Source organism: Chrysemys picta, chromosome 2 (genome assembly GCF_011386835.1).
Source record: "Chrysemys picta bellii isolate R12L10 chromosome 2, ASM1138683v2, whole genome shotgun sequence".
Taxonomy (NCBI): domain Eukaryota; kingdom Metazoa; phylum Chordata; order Testudines; family Emydidae; genus Chrysemys; species Chrysemys picta.
Window position 1 is genome coordinate 160,180,115 of NC_088792.1, and position 19,958 is coordinate 160,200,072.

At 42.1% G+C, this 19,958-nt stretch overlaps 1 protein-coding gene across 1 annotated transcript; it reads right to left on the reverse strand.

Moving 5' to 3' along the window:
- Window positions 1–310: 310 nt before the first annotated feature.
- On the reverse strand, window positions 311–18,269 carry ATP6V1B2 (ATPase H+ transporting V1 subunit B2). The gene is made up of 14 exons (XM_065584614.1): window positions 18,076–18,269; window positions 11,828–11,883; window positions 10,799–10,897; window positions 9,963–10,056; window positions 9,764–9,841; window positions 8,644–8,783; window positions 8,115–8,216; window positions 7,015–7,112; window positions 6,386–6,509; window positions 5,482–5,632; window positions 3,957–4,039; window positions 3,096–3,200; window positions 2,296–2,425; window positions 311–2,173 (listed from the first exon to the last, which is right to left on the reverse strand). Exons 1-14 carry the CDS (start codon window positions 18,209–18,211, stop codon window positions 2,031–2,033), a joined length of 1,539 nt encoding a protein of 512 aa, XP_065440686.1. The 5' UTR covers window positions 18,212–18,269; the 3' UTR covers window positions 311–2,030.
- Between the last annotated feature and the right edge of the window lie 1,689 nt (window positions 18,270–19,958).

A 19,958-nucleotide genomic window follows, 5' to 3' on the forward strand; every position in this document is an offset into this window, starting at 1 on the left:
AGATTTAATCCAGGGATAAATGTCCTCTAGGTGCAGAACTATTTTTTGCCAATGCCTCTTTATGCACCAGTACCACCCCCATAACTAGTTGGGAAACGAAGGAGATGTGTGCAGGATCAGGTCTCCTGTAAAATTTGCCTGCAAATGTGAGGAAGATTTGCTACAATTTTAACCAGTAGGTCTCAAGTTTTGTAGTTTAGCGTAGCGGGTGTGTGTGTAAAATGGTTTCACTGGAATTGGGAGATATTCCTGCTTTCTATTCCAAATGACTTCACAGGAAAGCATCTTTTCACTATAGAGCCACTGAGACTTGATTTCTTCAACATTTATTTTTCATATTTAACTTATTCAGATATCACATTTTCTACATTAAAATATTCTCATGCTAACACCTTCCCATTCCCCCCTCCCCAAGAAAAATAGAATTGATACAGCTTTAAGATGGAATGCACTAAAGAAACTGCTATTGCACCCGAGTTACAGAGACCAAACAATAGAAAGTTAGACCTGCACAGGACACAGCTGCAGGGCAACATCAGGGACAAGCTGAAGTCAGGGTATTCGGCAGAGTTTAAACCATGTTACAGCTCTGAGTTTAACACCTGTCTAGGCAGGTACTAACGTGGTTTGCAACTCATGCATGGATAGACAAAATAACTTGAACTGACCAGATTAGCCTGGAAATGGAAAGCAAATAAGGAACTCTAAAACCCTCTGCAGTGGGCTTTGAACCTGATTTAAAGTAATTCCAAGCATGGAGATACTGGCTGGGTTAGGAGTGTTTTGGAAACACTTAACTGTTTGGCCGGATCTAAACTGGCTAGCCAAATCCATATTTGGAAGGGTGATTTAAACCAAAGTTAAAACATGGTTTAAGGCCCAATGTCATCCAGAGAATGATTTAACACAGAATTCAAAATATCCTTTCATAGGTGCCAAGAGTTGCCTTCTGCCTCTCTGCATCATTTAGTACAAGACTTCTACATTACAAAATTAACTGGGGCCCCCCACAACACTACCAATACAATTGTATCTGGAGGACCTGGTATAAGGTTGTCTCCTATAATGGGATAACAGTTCAGTTTTGTACTGAGGAGAGTTTGAAGCTTTGGACAGTCTACAGTGTTGTACTATCAGGCATTTGCATGATTTGGAACAGCGCTGGGCTTTAGCCCCTTTTCACATTTGTGATTTCTATATTTCAGGGAGTGGAATGGTTGGAGTAAGTTTCCTGCTTCTCCACCTTTTCCAAGGGGCAGTTCAACAGGTTGATTGACTCCCTAGTCCAAGATAAGGACAAAACCTATGATCCTCATATAGAGACCTACTGCTTTGGATCTCTGAAGAGGTAGGAATCTTGCTGTGCTACTTGGAAAGCATTATTTGTGCAAATGTTGCAACTTCATATATGCATAACTCTGGGGACAGCAGCAAAATGATCAAGGATCCCGCAGCTCTAATTAAAGCCAACAGTGAATTGTGTTCTGGTATCAGATGTACACTGCCATGTAGCCAACTTTCCTCTTGCTAGTCTGTCCATCCATCACAATAGCAGGTCAGCACAGAGTGCCATCTGTTCTAGGCAACAGCACAGCAGCAGCACATGATCAGGCTGAATGCAGATGCTCTGGGCAAGAGGGGGGCTACCACTTGCTCCTTGGCTCCCCCTAAATAACTAGTTATATTTGTTCCTGGTTTAGAGACCAAGTGCAGCTTCTGGTAATCCCTCTCCTGAGATGATTTAAAGGAAGTCAGTCTAGAAGACATTATAGTAACTGCAGTTACATACATCTACAAAGATAGGTGACTTTGAAGCTTCTTCCCCTCAGGAAATTTTACCAAAACCACTGAAGATCCAGGATTTGGAAAGAGATATTTTAAATTCTTATCAGCTTAACACATCAGGAACACTGGCACAACATGTCACTTATTCTTGGTTTTAATTACAGGAGTGACAAGTAAACACCAACACATGAAAAAGGAAAATAAACAGCCTTTCACAGAGTACAGAGCTAGAGATGAAGCCGTGGCTAGTGCTTTGCAGTGGAGTCTCGAGGGTAGAACTCTGCCAGGGTGCTCTGAGGAATCCTCTTTAGCATCTCTTTGGGGAAGATTCGCAGAAGCTGCCAGCCAATGTCCAGGGTCTCATAAACAGTGCGATTTTCATAAGGACCTGAAGAGGTAAGAGACTTAATTATGGGAGCAGCTCAGAGGTCAGTGTCAAAGACAAGACCTAGTCACTCCATGGTTTGAGTGCCTTGCAGAGTATGTCCCATATACTTTAGACATACTTACCCTGAGCTATGAAGTTCCTTTCAAACTTCTGCAGAAACTCCAGATAAAGAAGATCATCTGAGCTAAGAGCTTCCTCACCAACTACAGCCTTCATAGCTTGCACATCCTTTCCAATAGCATAGCAGGCATACTAGAAGGGAGGGGAAAACAGGGGAGAAAGCAAGATCATGAGGCATTTGACCCATGTTACAAGGAGTGCCATACAGAACCAACAGTGTACTGGGTGGATAGGACGACAGAATTTGGGGCTTTTATTCCAGAGTCTTTATGATTTTAAAGAGAGCTGAGGGATGGGGGAGCAAGAAAGAGCATGACATGGCTCAGACACGACAGTTTTGGGTGCAGTGTCAGAACCTTAGAGTAAGTTACTTAAAGAACAAAAACTTAAGTTGACTAACTGTATATACAGCATCTGCTGGATAATATGACACACTGCACAAAATACAGCAACAGGGTGGTTGGTGTGGAAAGAAGGCAGCATTTGGCACAGTGAGCCTGGAAAGAACTCCACAAACTATTTATTGGTACATTAAGAGCCTACATATTTGTCTGTGCACAAAGCCTAGTAACTGAAAAGGGCTTGTAGCAGCAGACCAAATGGGAGGAGTGGGTCACTTATAGAACAGATTTGTACAAAGGCTCTCATCAGTGGACTACAGTAGAATCTCAGCTTTAAGGTGTGAAGCGGCTTCAGATTCAAAAGTGCTAGCCAGTCTGATCCTTTTCAGGGTGCTTGACGGACGCAGCACAGGTGTATGTACAGCTCAATACAGATTCCACATAAGAAAGGTAATGCATACCAGCTGGTTGGACACATCTGAATGGTCCTTCCTGGTCATACCCTCTCCAATAGCAGACTTCATCAGTCGAGACAAGGAGGGTAACACGTTAATAGGTGGGTAAATCTTTGGGAGGAGAAAATAAAGTTAATGGATAACACTGAAAAAACATGTGGAAGCTCAACATTATTGGTTAGTTACATGAAAGTTTTCTTCCTACATGTACCCTACAATCTGTTCATAGTATAGAGACTTGAGAGAAAGTTGGTGACATTCACACTACTGTTCAAAAAGCCAGTAGCCTGGTATCTGTTGCTTCTAGCACTTCGATGTATTCAGTGTTGTTAGTTTGCATGTACCAGCACCAAAAATTCATAAATATGGTTTCTGCAACTTTGTATTAATTCAGATACAAACCGCTTCCTAAGAGCTAGCTCATGAAGATAAAAGTTCTCCTGAGAATGGAAAGAAATAGCACAACCTGGAAAGTCTGAGAAGTGGTCATTTTGGACTGGCCCTCAAGTTCAGGAGGGGATTTGGAAGGGATTTGTAAACCTACAAAGAGGATCTTTGTAATCTGTTATCTTGCTAAGTTTACTTTGCAATGAAGTCAGAGTGGACAGCTTACACATGGCAAGTAATTCAGACACTCACTTCTATTAAACAGGCAATTGCTTTTAGACCTACAGTCTTCAATCTATGGCATCTTCTCCCTCAGGGCTGCCTACTTTTAAAGAGGAGGACCTGCAACCTCAACCAGACCAGTATTATAAAAGTCCTTCCTGTAATATCTTTTGCCAGAAGAACCAGCCAATAGTTAGTTTTAGTCTGCATTCTTCTAAGAACTTTGCATGTAAGATTGCTCAGAGGTATGGTACCTACTTGTCTGTTGTGCAGCTGCCTATCCACGTAGATCTGCCCCTCAGTAATGTATCCAGTCAAGTCAGGGATGGGGTGAGTAATATCTGCAAGAGGAAGTGGTTTTATGTTAAGTTTTCAGACCCTGCTTTTTATATTAATGCCAGCCAAAGCCACTCTGATGTGTCAGCTTTATAAAAGCTGTCTGAACAGCATATTTTACTTTAAATACCATAATAATCTAATGTAATTAGTATGCCATTTAAAATGCCTTGAAGCTAATTCAAATACTGCACATAAGAAAGCAGAGGATGACAAAACAGTCTCAACTAGGTAGAAATACATCCACTAAGGAAAGGGACGAAAGGACTTGATAAAAGCCACCAATAGGCTTGTTAAACCAATGTAAGGGGCATTCTAAAATCCTAGGCAGCACTGCCATTACGAGAAACAATGCAATGCATTATTACAGGGACAGTCTGTTCTGTGCGTCATCTTGAAATTGCTAGTTACCCAATTGCCGGACACATGCAGTTGCTTTACCATGCAAAAGATTGAAAGGGAAAGTCATCTCACCTTTGTGCCTCACTGCCCATTTGATAGGTGGTATGATACTTCATACACCTCAAGAGTGAGGAGAACTAAAGTATTTTGTATGCGAGATGCTACTGTGCATATTTTTTTCCCCAAAACTCTGAGGTGATCCAATACTCTTAATACATGATCTCTCCAACTGGTTCTCGAGGATGCTGAAATTAGAGTACTTCTAACTCTTTGAAACATCTCTTGAGCCTGATGGGATTTGGACTGACCATATAAGAGCACTAGAAACAAAGTGGATGAAGTAATACCTTGTATTGGACCAACTTCTGTTGGTGAAAGACAAGCTTTTGAGCTTACACAGAGCTCTTCGGAGCGGTGCATAAATTCAAAAGCTTGTCTCTTTCAAGAACAGAAGTGGATCCAATAAAAGATATTGCCTCACACCTTTTCTAATATCCTGAGACCAACACAGCTACAATACTGCACACACAGATGAGCACCTCAGCTGTATGACAGATCTGATTCCTTTGAGATGTTATATGTTGCACAATAGGATGGACACGTTTTTACTGTTAAGGTACAGCTTCTCTTCTAGGCCAACACTGAGGTTGCAGATCTTTATCCAAAGTCTAAAGGAGCTCCAGTACCCAATAAGGGGAAGGAACTTAATGATTGTAGAATCTCAGGCATTGGAGATTAAGAGCAGGTTGGATAGACTTGTCATAGATGGTCTAGATAATGCTTGGTCCTGCCTTGAGTGCAGAGGACTGGACTAGAAGACCTCTTGAGGTCCCTTCCAGTCCTATGATTAAAACTAGCAACTCCAGCCTCCTGACTGGTATGAATCAGGCATCATGTGATTATCCTCAATCAATACCCTCCCATGGAATGCACACAGCAATAGCGCTAAAACATCCAAGAACTACATGACACAAGTAAGTGATGTTACATGCCCATATGTGAAAAGCAGATCTATTCCCAGGGAAAAGCAATGGCCAGGACTCACCATCATTGGGCATAGTAAGAATAGGAATCTGAGTAATGGAGCCATTCCTGCCTTCCACACGTCCAGCTCGCTCATATATAGTGGCCAAGTCAGTGTACATGTAACCAGGGAAGCCACGTCGGCCAGGCACTTCCTCTCTAGCTGCTGAAACCTGCAGGCAATTCAGGCAAAGTTACTCAAAGCTCATCACAGAGTTCAGGCACAACCACCACAAAGTCCACCACCGCATCCAATAAAGTTATATTAATAATTAACAGGACCTGCCACATGGTGGTGCCAAAATACAGCTATTCAAATCCTCTACAAGAGAGCACCCACAAGCCAGGCATGAAGATCATTCCCTGTGTAAAACAGATCCTGTAATGCTGATTAGAAATTGACTGCAAGGTTAACAAGGAACTACTGAACCAGTCTCCACTACAAATGAATTATATATCCAGGCAGACAAGCCAATTTTGCAATGCTTTATGACACAGTTCTGGCTAGTTTCAGAAGCCTGAGAAATGCAGAAGTAGCTTAACCTTGCATGCAAACACCAGTAATTTTTATACGTTTTCCCACTAGAGCTATAAGCAACTGGATAAATTAGTTTTGAAACGGGAGATTCCTGTGCACTGTTATTTCTGACCCAGCCCACGTTACAGGTGTCTGGTTTAACATGGAATGTGGAAAGTCAGCGGTATGTACTGTCCATGCCTGGATCTAGACTAACTTGTTAGGAATAACTTAAAACCTGACAGACTAGCTTTTTTTAAATGAATTATGTATCCTTCTCAAAAAGGACTGAAGAACAGCTAGATGTTTGCTGAATAAATTACTCATTTTATGCTCCCAGTAGATCTCAGCCCTTTTTGGGGGATGCCTAACAGGCAGACACATTTATCTGCTAAACAGGAACAAGTACCTCTCGTAGAGCTTCAGCATAGGAGCTCATATCCGTCAGAATGACCAGTACGTGCTTCTCACACTGATAGGCCAAGAACTCAGCGGTGGTTAGAGCAAGTCGAGGGGTGATAATACGCTCAATGCTGAAAGGACAGAATGGCATGTTCAACACTACCCAATACTTTGAAGTTACAACTGCATATACTGAACAGCACAACTCAAAAGTAAGAGGGGAAACAGGTTAGGAGCCCTGTGAACCCTCAATATACTAATTGGAATGCACATAATTAGTGTCCAGGTCTATAGTATCTCAGAGCCTACTGTCACTAACACAAGATATCTGACAAGCCAGTAATGTGACTTCTTTTAAGGACAATGGAACAGATGTCTCGGAGTGTTGTGGAAGCTCCTTCACTGGAGGCTTTCAAAAGAAGGCTGGATAGGCATCTGTCTTGGATAGTTTAGACAACAATCCTGCATCTTGGCAGGAGGTTAGACTAGATTACCATTATGTTCCCTTCTAACCCTATGATTCTAAGGTTCTCAAAACCAATTTCCAGCAGCTTTTGGACACCATAGTGACATGTTTTCCAGTGCACCAGTTCTCCACATTTCTGGCTGGGAAAAACAGCCATTTTACCTACTTACGTTGGATCATTGGCCAAGTTCAAGAACAGACACACGTTGTCCATGGAGCCATTTTCTTCAAAGTCAGATTTGAAGAACCGAGCCGTTTCCATGTTCACCTAAACCACAATATCAAGTAGTCATTTGCAAACAGGGAAACTGTTTTAAATAACTTACTTTATATAATCGGAATTTAAAGATTGGTTCAGAGCTGGTGCAAGCCTTTAGTATCTATACTACCAGCCCAGCCTTTCAGTCAACCTGTGACTAAGAATAAAGTTGGACAGTCTATCCATAGTGCAATATATTGTCATAAAGGAATCAGCGCTCAGGACCAAATGTGGTAGGAGGGGTAGAGATGAAATCTCTTGCCTTACTCTCATGACCAAGCCTAGTCAGGTGAAGACAATTGTCAACCGAGGGGGAGGAACATGAAACAATCCTCTGACAGTCAGATGTCCTGCACAACTCCAGAGAGATCTAGCTTGGATGCATGTGCATTGTCATCCTACCATTCAAGTAACTGTGATATTGCTCTTTAGAAAGCACTGTCCCAAGAAGAATTTGGAGTGAGACCAAAATGACAACAATTCTGCCTCCACCTAATCTGAGAATGTGACAATGCAATGACACTACAAAACAGATGCAGAATATGTTAAGAAACAGAGCGTTTAGATTTCTCAGCGGGATGGCTTGCTACAGACAGCAACAGAATATCCTGATACATTAAAGTTTCCCCTTCAATTGTGGTAGGAGTTGCAATCTGAGCAATTTACACAGTTAACTAAGTTTTTAAAAAGGCAGTGCTTAGGATCATTTAATATGTTCTCCTCTTGTGTTCCAATTACAATGGAATCACCTATTCTTACAGATACCATTCTACTCCATGAAGCATTCTCCCATCAGACTTTGACAGGTAGACTTATCAGCCTGGATAATAGTATTGCTTTTACAACAGCATAGTACAGACTGACCTAAAAAGTGACGAATATCTCTAAAAAAATTATGTTCTCATAATTCCAGTGAAATAGCAAACTGGATTGATTGATCAGTCTTATTCAGTTCTGAAAGTATTGGAAAGAAACCACTTTTATGATGTACCTAAGCATAATGATACTTACACCCATAGCAGCAAACACAATGGCAAAGTTATCTTCACTGTAGTCCATCACATCTTTGGATTTCTTCACTAAGCCAGCCTGGCGACATATCTGAGCCGCAATCTGAGAGGAATGCAGAAGGAGCTGCATAAGTCTACTGTAGTAAGTTGCACATTTGTTTATCTACTGTACAGACTAACTCAGGGAATAAATCACTTTTTGACATGGATAAATACAAATGGTCTCCCAGAACTTTGCTCTGAGGCCAAAAGCAAGAGAAAACGGACAGCAGAAAACTAGTGCTAGAATAGGAAGATTATGTAGTATCTGGCCAATCATTATTTGAGAAGCAGCATCTTGAGAGAGCAGGACTTACTCTGTTTTAAAGCTTTGTGTCAATTTGTGCATATTTTACACACAAATATTCTTAGCGTATCCCCACCTGTAACATCACATAGCTCATTTATTTTAAGTTCTTTGCACTGCAGAACTGAATGTCTCCAGCAGCTAGTTTTTCCCAAGGCTGTCAGAGCTCCATTAAAGCACCCACCTCATTATGGGGCAAACCAGCAGCAGAGAATATGGGAATTTTCTGTCCTCTGGCAATGCTGTTCATGCCATCTATTGCAGAAATGCCAGTCTGAATCATCTCTTCTGGGTAGATTCGACACTGAGGATTGATTGGTTGACCTATTGTATTTTCACAGAGAAGCCGCCACATTATTTATCTAACTTTAACAATGCATAGATTAATAAAGGTTTCAAGGCAAGGTTTCAAAATAAGGCTACAAAAATGCACCGCATTTAGAACCACAGACACTTTAGCTCACCAGACACTTTTGGTTCTAGTTTGAACTTAGTCCATTGACTCTTTTTTATTGGTCATGAGATCATTTATCAGTTTGGCATTTTATATGCATGCAGACAAAAAGGATAGGATACGGTCATCCTACTCCTTGGAGGGAAATTAACACCCTCTTATCTTTGGGGGAACTTACCACAAGCCTATTATAGTTAGCACTATTAAGCCACTTTAACCAAAGCACTCTCCCTAATTAAGAACTGCCATGCATTACTGTAGGAAAAAAACAGACCATTTGCCCTGTGGGCCCATCTTAACAGTTTATGAACAACTTCCTGATGAGTTACTGGGCACTCAGTACTTTGTACGCCTTCTGCATGATTTTAGGGCTATTGTTTCATTTGCAGAGGCCTCTGAAAAGTGGCTTGTCACTGCCTTTTGTGTAGAGTACATAACGGAATTCAAGTCAAAAGTCAGCCTCTTGCTTCCTGCTAGAAATGGGTACCATGAATAGTTTTTGAACCAGAGGTTCAAACTGAAAGGAAGCTTACTCTTTATATCTGTGCAGCTTCAGAGCACCCCTGATCTTCTCTCTGCTTCAGCCAATCGACAGATTAACTGAATTGTCTCAAACCTTCTGGTTTGGGAGAGGATGCATAGAGGCCATCTGTCATCCCACTTTCCTCTGTTTCTCTGGCATCACTAGTGATTTACTCAGTAAAGTTCTAAATACTCTTCAGCAAGCCACTGCTTTCATTTATGCTGCCAATTAGCATTCAGATGTTCAGTTACAAGCCTGTCACTAAGATTACTCAAAAGCAGAAAGCAAGATTCATGCTACCAGAAATGAAAACATTAAAAAACATACCCATAATGTCCAAGTAATCTTCAGCCAAGACAATGGGACCTCTGTCAATAGGTTTTCCTGATCCATTAAATACACGACCTGCAAAAACAGTAACAAGATTATGATATGAACAGGACAGTAGTTACCTAGTTTTCCCATCTCCAGTAGTATTACATGAAAATAAATCTGTTCAATCCAAAGAGCAAGATCTAGTGCATACCAAGCATATCCTCAGATACTGGGGTTCGGAGAATATCCCCAGTAAATTCACAAGATGTTTTCTTAGCGTCAATACCCGAAGTTCCCTCAAATACCTGCAATATATCAGAAGAGACACCAGGTGAAATGGATAAATGTTCCTTTAGTATAGGTAGATAAAGACATTGTGCAAAGAGTTATAACAGATGGGATGGAAATATACAGGGTCAGTGATTCTCTAACATAACAAGCAATGGATTAACCAACAAGCAGCAAAAGCAAGGTAGACCTGCGTAATAAAGGAATTTCCAAGACCATTTAGAAGCTGTTCATTTGTACAGGTATGTACAGAAAGCAGCATTGTATAAAAATATATTTTACACATGACCTGTAAAAAGAAGTTGCCAAGAATGCCAGTGGCTATCAGGGATCACGTCTTTAAAATTTAAGATCATTTTCTTCTGCCTACACAGTAAAGCTCTTCAGCTAAGTAGGATTACAGTGGTAACTATTAACAGCTGTTTTGAGAAGTACACAGAGCTGTCTCTCAAATACACTGAAGCTTTACAATGCATCTACATTGTGGTGGTACATGTTGCATGGAGAAGATGGAGTATGACTCTTGCCTTATGTCTACAAGACCCTATTGTGATTAGACGTTTACTTAATTTTTAAACAAAAGCAAAAACTGAATGTTACTCAGGTCCACCCACTAATTATTTCCACGTGTTTTTTGCATTTATAGTAAGTTTTGACTCAAGAAAGTTACAAAGACTTTAGATTTGCCATAGCCCAGACTGATGCCCACTAAGGAAAAGTCTTTACAGTGAACTAGTAAAGTTCAGTGCACTATTTTACCTGAACTACAGCTTTAGAGCCGCTGACTTCTAAAACCTGCCCACTTCTCTTTGTGCCATCAGGAAGTGTCAAGTGGACAATCTCTGCATACCTAGGAAACTAATGCAGAAAAAAAATCTGTAAGACAGTGGGAAAAAGTTAAAATCCACAAACTAGAGTTAGTACATTATCCATAACAGACTTAACAGAGCTCGAGACAAAAAGCTACCATATCTTTTACGGAATTCACAGTCAAAGGGAAACACCAAGGCAGTTAAGGTTTACTGACAAAAATGTAGCTATTTTTATGATGAGCTCCTTAATCTGAGCAGTAGATTTAGGAAGCTGGCAAGGAAAAAATAAAACTTGTCTAAAGACAGCCTGAAACTGTTCTCTTGAGAAGAGTCATAGTAGTCTCGAACTTATTTGAAGCCATATGCCATTAGTCAAGCACAACAGAGATCCATGTTAAAGAGAAGCCAAGAACTCTAGCAAGGGAAAATTGTCTACCACAAGCAACACCAATAACCCCTGCAATCCTCCTATGAAACAGAAATACCCCTTCCCTTCTAACTCCCCCCAAATATTTGATAAACATATGCTAAAATTGTTTCCTTTTGTTCATGTATCCAATACCATGCACCAAATACTTTACAAGATTTGAATCATTAACATTAAATTTGAGTTTGATAAAAAAGAATATTCATTAGAGTTTAGACTGTTCAACTGTAGCATCCGTTTCCACACTTCTCTTCAAACGCAGAAGTATGAAAAGCACTGTTGCAGACTTATAGTCCTTTCCATTTCACCCACAGGACATTCTTTCAAACTAGGGTACCTGACTGCCTGTCCCAATATCCTGAAGCAGTCTCTGCAGCAAGATTTGGCATTTAGCTCTGAGTGTTGAGAATATAAACAAGATCTTGTGTTTAAACTAGATCACAGGACCCAAGGAATGCAGCGCTAAAGACTCTTCAAATGTGTGTCTAAATCACAAGCCAGCTTTCCTGCATCTCACTCAAAAGAAGATTTCATTAGAATAATTTTTACCTTAACTTGATCCAAGATTACCAGTGGACCATTAACTCCTGATACAGTTTTATATGCTGAAATATAAAAGGTGCAAGTCAGACAATATATTAAAATCAGCATAAGCATTCTATGCTGAATAAGTAGTAGAACACCCACTTTGCAATGTCTGGGGATCTAATCTCCTCTGAATCTGTGCGACCTTCCATATTTAGTGGAAGCTATGTGAACAGAACAGCAAGTGCCATTACCTGGTAGTGGTGATTCTGTAACCAGCATTCTTTTATTTGAGTCCCTACTTGACCAATAACCTCAAGTGGTGTTGCAGGACACTGTAGCATTGGAGAGGCCACTTATGACCAGAGAAAAGCCATGAGTTCAGAGATGTAAACCTACATAATATGGTCAAATTTAAACAGAAAATTATCTAGATGCCCTGTACTTTCCATCGGATACAGTTCAATTCCCTATCTATCCTAAACTATTGTGTAATAGTACTGCATGCAGTGAATTAACTGCCATTTTAATTCATCAGAAAGGTAATCAATGTGATGCATACAAACATTTTATCAATTGGGAAAAGTCTGTAACAGATAAATACTATGCAATTAATTGCAAAACCTTAAAAAGTTACTGATAGCAACCTTTGAAGTATAGGATAAGGAAAGGGAATGAATGGTATGATGGGATAGCCTAAATTTTGGCAATTAATTGATCTTTGATTATTAGCAGTAAATATGCCCAATGGCCTGTGATGAGATGTTAGATGGGGTGGGATCTGAGTTACTACAGATAATTCTTTCCTAGGTGCTGGCTGATGAGTCTTGCCCACATGCTTAGGGTTTAGCTGATCACCATATTTGGGGTCCTGAAGGAATTTTCCTCCAGGGCACATTGGCAGAGGCCCTGGAGGTTTTTTGCCTTCCTCTGCAGCGTGGGGCACGGGTCACATGCTGGAGGATTCTCTGCACCTTGAGGTCTTTAAACCATGATTTGAGGACTTCAATAACTCAGACATAAGTTAGGGGTTTATTACAGGAGTGGGTGGGTGAGATTCTGCGCCCTGCGCTGTGCAGGAGGTCAGACTAGATGATCATAATGGTCCCTTCTGACCTTAAAGTCTAGGAGTCTATGAATCTATAAGGGCAGTAGTAACTCACTGAGTGTTCGTCTTTTAACAGAGATCAAAGCAACAAGCAAACACTATATGTCATTATCGCAAGACTCAATCTAATAGTCATCTTTAACAAGAGCAGTAAAGTATCCTGCTTAGTGATGTCAAAATACACCCAAAAAATTCTGCATTACATTTAGTTTAATTTACACTCAGATGTGACCAGATGAGGAATCTCACTTGCTCAAAAGCTGCTGATCCTCAGAGCACCTACAATGCATTTGGGAAACGTTTTCCAGCATACCATGCCAACTGCTGCTGGAAGGGAACCTTTCAGCACCATCTCATGAGAAGCTAAGGGACTGCACCATGAAAGATGGTGTTTCACTTTAGTCAGTAATCCAGAAATTACATAGTATTTACCACAGCTCATTTAAGGGGCACTGTCTCAAGTCTGAGTAGAACCATGCACAGATGTCTGAAGTCAATGTTTTAGACAAACAGAGCAGGTCTACACTAAAAACAGTGCATCAGAGCAGCTGCACAAATGCAGCTGTAGCACTTAAGTGAGGAAACGCAGATGGGGTAGGTAATCCACTTCCCCAAGAGGCAGTAGCTATGTCAAGAGACGCTCTCCTGTTGACATAGCGCAGCCGACAAGGGTTTAAGGTCGGTGTAACTAAGTTGCTCAGGGGTGTGGATATTTCACAGCTACTTCTGAACATTCCGGTGAGCACTAAACGTTGACTCATGGGACTGTGGCATAAGATGAGCCCAACACTTTACAGGATGGGTTTTATTATTCACCTTGTAACTGGCACATCTTTTTGGTAGTAAGACATTACTATTAATGTGTAGAACATAACTTTGCACACGCTGACAATAGGAAATGACTTTCCAATCATGATTACTGTTATTCCACTAGAACCCTTATTACTCTCAAACAGGGCACGAGCGTCTGTGTTTAAGCTTAGCCTCACTTGATCTGTGAATACAGGAAGTGTTTGAGAGCCACAAGGCTCCTCTACCAGGGTCACAAGGGAAGACTAAGCAAGAGAGTAATCATTAATCAGTTACCACGGGGGAAAAGGATGAGCAAGTTGAGCTATTTCTAGATTGGGAAAACAGACTAATATGACCAAGAAAAGAATGTTACCAGGAGCCATTAGTCTTAGGGAAAGATCAAATCCCATGTGCATACAAACAGGCTATGAAGACCTGGAAATACAGCGTAGGCCAGACAATGTGAGAGTTTAGTACACATTGAAAGATGTGTACCTAAATCATGTTTTCTGTATTATGTCAACAGTGTGATATTTACAGTGTTAACAAAGGTAACAAGAGTTTGCTGATGAACAAGCATAATAGTATAATCTTGAAAGCTTTTAACCTGGAGATGAAACAAATCAGACACTATACTATGTAAGCAGCTTATAGGAGCCATTCTATTACATTTGGTTGGTTATAACTGAATTTAGATAAATGTTAAAGCTAAAGAGGATGAGAAGTCTAGCTCTATCTTTTTTACTTACAAGGAAATGTTTCATTTGTCCCAAGTTAGACACTTTGCGTTTCTCTGAACCGAACACTTATCATTCTTGTTATGCCAATTAGAACTATTCAGTGTTTGTACCCAATGTGAATGGCACTTTAAAAAAAAAATCTGGGTGAGGGTGGAGCCAGACATTTGCAAAAACAGGAGAGAACTATATTGAGCAACATTACATTTTAACTTGTGACAGTCTTGTCAGCACTTCCTCACTGATCCAGGGTGAAAAGCTCCCTTCCTAACATTGTCCATCAGTGAGATACCAGAGTCATTACATTCAACAGCATCAAATCAATTGGTATCACACAAGCAGCTTGGCATGCTGACTCCAAATCCCTGTTTTCAATAACATTTTAGCCATTGTAATGATGAGGTAGGTGGGTCACAATCAAATCTCAATGTAATATTTTACATATATAAAGACCCTTCTATCTCAAAGGATTCCAAAGTGTTACAAGCTATATACATACCGCACAAAAAATGCAGCCACCTATGTGGTATAAAGCAGACAGCAAGTGCCCAGCAACAGAGGAAGGGTCACTCTGGGGGGAAAAATGCTGAAAAATCCATGCTGATTGATACATGACCAAGGGATCTTTATTGTCCATACAGAGCAGACATACACTTAATTTTTTAAAAGTCTGTCCAAGAAAGACATTAAACTGCATGCAATTCTACCTTAGAAAGACAGAGCTAAGTTGATTAAGTTCAACCCCCAGGAAATAGAACAGGTGTTCCAAACATCCATGCTCAAACCACTAAACCACCTCATCTGGCTGTATCTTGGGCTTCCATGTCCTGTTCCCTTCTACTTTTGGATGAAGATGATTTTGTATGACTTTTGGGTCCACAGTTACTGATCTGGACTTCAGACTCAATTGAAATACTCAAAAAAGCAAAGGCAAAGAGGTTACTTATCTACATAGTCACAAAATTCATGTTACTTAAGTATACAGGCTCTTTCACAGAGTTACTTAATCACACAACTTCAACTGATCTAAATCAAGAGTTCTAGCAAAAACACTGCTCCAATCAGTTTTGGCCTTCCTCATACCCACACTGCAGTAAAGGATTTAGAACTGTGAAATAACTGCCTAGTAGAATCACTATTTCCCCTTTTCCTCAACTTTCACAATTACAACAGTTTTAATGTACAAAATCACATCCCTCCCCCCAATTTCACCTCACACTATTTACAGTAATATGTCCAGTTTCTGCCAGAAAACTGATCTGCGTCATGCAGGGAAATACAAAATAGTGTATAACTAGCAACTAGATGTATCCAAAATTTGACTACTATTAACACAAAATTAAGTCAGTAGTCATACCAATTACATTGAAGAAACTCCAGCTTCTGTATCCAGTAAAACATATGAGCTTATAGCAGTTGAGTCAATTCTATTTATGAAGAGCTTGTCAGAACCAAAGAAAAATATTCAAGTGTCCTTACTGATTTTGAATTAAGAATGAGTCTCTAACTTAGGGCATGTCTGCACTACAAATGTAAGTCAACCTATGTTAGATCGACTTGCAGCCAACGCAGTAATTACTACATGGCTGAGGTCCATACTACCCTCCTTCTGTCAGTGGTGTCTCCCCTCACTAGGAGCACTTCCTCCAACTGAAGAGGGGCAGCATTGGGGGCTGAAAGCCAGGGTTCTCAGCTCTGTTCAGCTCCCCATTGGGAGCCCAGCTGACACCCAGGCTTCTTGTTTCTCTGAAGCAGGGACAGCTGTCCAGGCTTCTCACCTCCTTGAGCAGAGGGGCCAAGGTGGGAGCAGACAGGCTCTAGCTGGAGCCCACCACCAGCCTAGGCTTTCTTGTCAATTTCATGGCTCCAGCATAGAGTTGTGAAATTGACAAGAAATACAGCCAAAGTAAGTAATGCAGTGTGTACAGGGACATTGTGTCCCCCTAACTTCACCAAGGTAAGCCCTATGCCTCTCACAGAGGTGGAGTTATGTCGGTGTATCAGGGTATCTACATCATAAATTTACTGTAGAGCTTGGATAAATAAGTCACTTCAAAATATAAAGAAAACTGCAGTCATGATTAGCTATTAAGTTATATAACACCTGCTCCAAACCACATTTAATACTTGTCCATATGTGTTAAAAGTCCTATATTGTATGATACATCTTGCATATCTATGTAGTCAGTTTCACACTCCTATTAAGCTGCAGTGTAATCACATGACCTTGAAACAGATCAGGAACAGATTAGTCAACCCATAGGAAGAGCGATGTTTCACAATCCCTTATTGTCCTTTACTCAAGTAAAAATCAGGACAATATTCCATAAGAATACCTACCATCACACCAGTTTAAGGATACTAACTAAGAGCAATATCCACCATCTGCCTGTTATAGAACCATTCCTGTTGAAATGGAAACTGGAATTTGTCAGCAGCCATATTCTGCACACAGAATGCTTCTGGTGTGGGTAACACTGCATAACCCCTATTGATGCTACTTCAAGGGGTTGTGCCCAGTAAATGTAGCCAACACAATCTTTTCCAATAGCCTCTATATCTTATAATTTTCATTTGTGGCTCATCCATGCCAAGAGTCCCATGTGGTAATATTACAAGGAAAAGCCATTACTTGTGCAAAGAAGCCAGATAAAGCCCTCCAACTTTCCTAATTGTCTATGTGGAGTAAGTGCTCTGTCCCCAATAAGAATCTGTACAGCTTTATCACAGACAGGGGAAGTCAACGCTACTATGCTGATAAACACCCAAAAGGTGGTAATCTCAGGGGGCTGCTCCCCAAATCCAGTCCCATCTACAAGGCACACCCAACTTCTGACTCTTATTCCTACACCATGCAAACCCAGACCCTGGAACTAACAGAGCAACTGTACTCTGTGATACAGACCTACACTGGAGCCAAGCTGGTCTATTTCCACCCAGTGGACTCTCAAGCCCAAGACACTGGTCTGGGGAGAAGAGATGGGTCAGATGACAGGACAAGAGATGGCTTGGAAGTACTGGGACCAGTGGGCACAGGGAGGGGCTACAGCAGTAAGAATGGTCTGGGTACAGGGACAGAGGAGCAGATAAGGGCACCCCAGCCAAGGGGAACAGGACAGCACCAACAGACATGGGTGTGTGTGTCTCTAATGGACAAGAAAAATGGGGGAGCTCTCTGTTCTGAAATGCAGGAACAGGGGCTCAGGCCTAACCCACCTGCCTGGGATGGAGGGGGCATTAGCAATCAGAGCCTGGGTTAGGGATGCAGAGGTCACGAGGAACCAGGCCCAGCCTCTTATCCCCCCCACACACCTGGAGTGCAGCAGGGTCCCCCCCAAACCAGCCTCTTGCCTCCCCACCACACACACCCCGACCCAGCCTCTTCTCCCCCCCCCCCCCGGCCCTGGGGTACGATGGGGCTCCCTTCCCCCCCCCCCGGCCCAGCCTCACCCCCCACCCCGCCGCTCACCCCCCCCCGGCCCAGCCTCTGCCCCCCCCGCCTGGGGTACCGATGGCCCCCCTCGGCCCAGCCTCACCCCCCTCACCGCCCCCCCCGGCCCAGTCTCTGCCCCCCAGGTGCCTCTGTACGGGGAGCCGGGGCCCGGGTAGGGTCTCGGCCGCGGCCTGGGACTCACTCAGTCGGGGCTGGGAGATGTAGTCCCGGTTGGCCGCCGCCGCCTGTTCCCGTGCGGCGGCCGCGCCGCTGTTGCCCCCGGACAGCTCGGACACGGCCCCGTTCACCATCCCCCGAATCGCCCGCAGCGCCGCCATCTTGTCTCCGTCTGAGCCCCGCTGCGCCACTGCGCAGGCGCTGATATACCCTCTCCCCCTCCCGCCGCCGTGCGCGCCGCCGAGACCCGGAACTGGCGGACGGGGGGGGGGGGGGAGGGAGGCGCGCGACCGCCAGGGGCTGGGGAGCTAGCCAGGGTGCTGGAAGCGTGGGGAGAGTGGGAGAATGGAGAGGACGGGAAAGAGAAAGAAAGAAAGAAAGAAAGAAAGAAAGAAAGAAAGAAAGAAAGAAAGAAAGAAAGAAAGAAAGAAAGAAAGAAAACGTTTTCAGTGGAGCTGGTTGGGGAGAAAGGGAACAAATGTATTGCATTTTTTCTTTTAAATCTCCAGAATGATGTTCCCCCCCCCCTTCTTTTTCCTAAACTTCAAAAATGTGTCTGTTTTGAACTCTGCCCATCTCCTGTTGTAAGCATCCTCAGAGGTGCGGCTGACACCACTGCCTGACCCATAGCCTCCCAGCACCTTTAGGGAATGTTCCCCGAGAGGGAAGGCTATACTGCACCTTGCTTAGTTCCACCATTGCTCCTAGTCACACAGCCCTTGACCCAGCCTTGAGCAACTCTTGCGTCTGCTCAGTATTTTCTGGAAACACCTGTAGAAAATAGACTATGGTGTACAGCAGATTGCCGTGACTCCTCTTCAGGCCTTTCAAAATGCTGTGTGACTCTGATTGTGGCACTTCACAGCACAGCTATGCCAAGAGAACAGTCATAGCTGAGAGTGTAGCATTCAGAAGTTATGTGTACATTTGTGTGAATGTAGCTTTTTTTTTTTTAATGTCAGAGCTGAATAGAATGCCAGGGTTATATTTTCCAGCATCCTGTCCCTGTTAGAACTCTGCTGGAGAGGACACAGGGACTCTGCTTTGGTCATCAGGAGACGGATTTAGCAGAATATGCTGCTCCTGGAAGATATTCCAACAAGCTCTCTCTCTGTGTGTATGTGTTTGCATTCTGACAAAAGTTTTAATAACATACTCCAGCTTAAAACAAAAGCCGGGTCTAAGAGTGCAACAAGAGTGTCCTAGGGTAGATAGCAAACATTAAATGAAACATGGCTTCATATGCAAAGATGCGCCATATACTAATTCAGCCATATCTGGAACATCAAGTGCAGTTTCGTATATTCATAGTTTTAAGGGCAGGGTCAGAGTTGCCTTTCTCAACCAAACTTTTCATCTAATAAAAAATGATATCAAGTTTGTTTGACAAGACTCTCCTCCCCTCCCCCCGCATTGAACTATGTTGATTGGCATTAATTATTCCAGCATCCTTTAAATTTTTACTGATTTTATCTAGGATCAATGTCAGGCTAATGAGCCTGTAGGTAACTTAGGCAGGCTGTTAGCCTTTTTTAATAGTCACACAATATTAGCTCTCCCCCCTCAGTCCTCAGAGCTTCCTCAGAATTCCAAGACTTGTTAAAAATCAACATCAATGATTTAGAGAGCTCTTCATCCAGTTCTTTGAATATACTTCAGTGCAAGTTATCAGTTCCCACCTGTTTAACTTTAATATTTGCTGTTTAACATCCTCCTCAATTACTGATGTGATAGAAGGCATTACCACTTTAAGATATGAATACATCATCTCACTTCTTTCCATATATAGAAGAGAAATACTTATTGACTACTTCTTCCTTTGGGCACCACATTTCCAGAAAGATATTGGCAAATTCTAGCAGGTTTTGAAGACTAACAAACTATCAGGAGCTGGAGGGACTGATGTGA

What these genes read in the sequence shown, in the direction of transcription:
- ATP6V1B2 (XM_065584614.1), bottom strand. Translation starts at nt 18,211, where the DNA reads ATGGCGGCGCTGCGGGCGATTCGGGGGATGGTGAACGGGGCCGTGTCC. An exon ending in TTGTGTTTGCTGCTATGGGT is followed by an intron (nt 7,113 to 8,114) that starts GTAAGTATCATT and finishes ATTGTGGTTTAG; the next exon opens with GTGAACATGGAAACGGCTCG. An exon ending in AAGGAACTTCATAGCTCAGG is followed by an intron (nt 2,174 to 2,295) that starts GTAAGTATGTCT and finishes TTACCTCTTCAG; the next exon opens with GTCCTTATGAAAATCGCACT.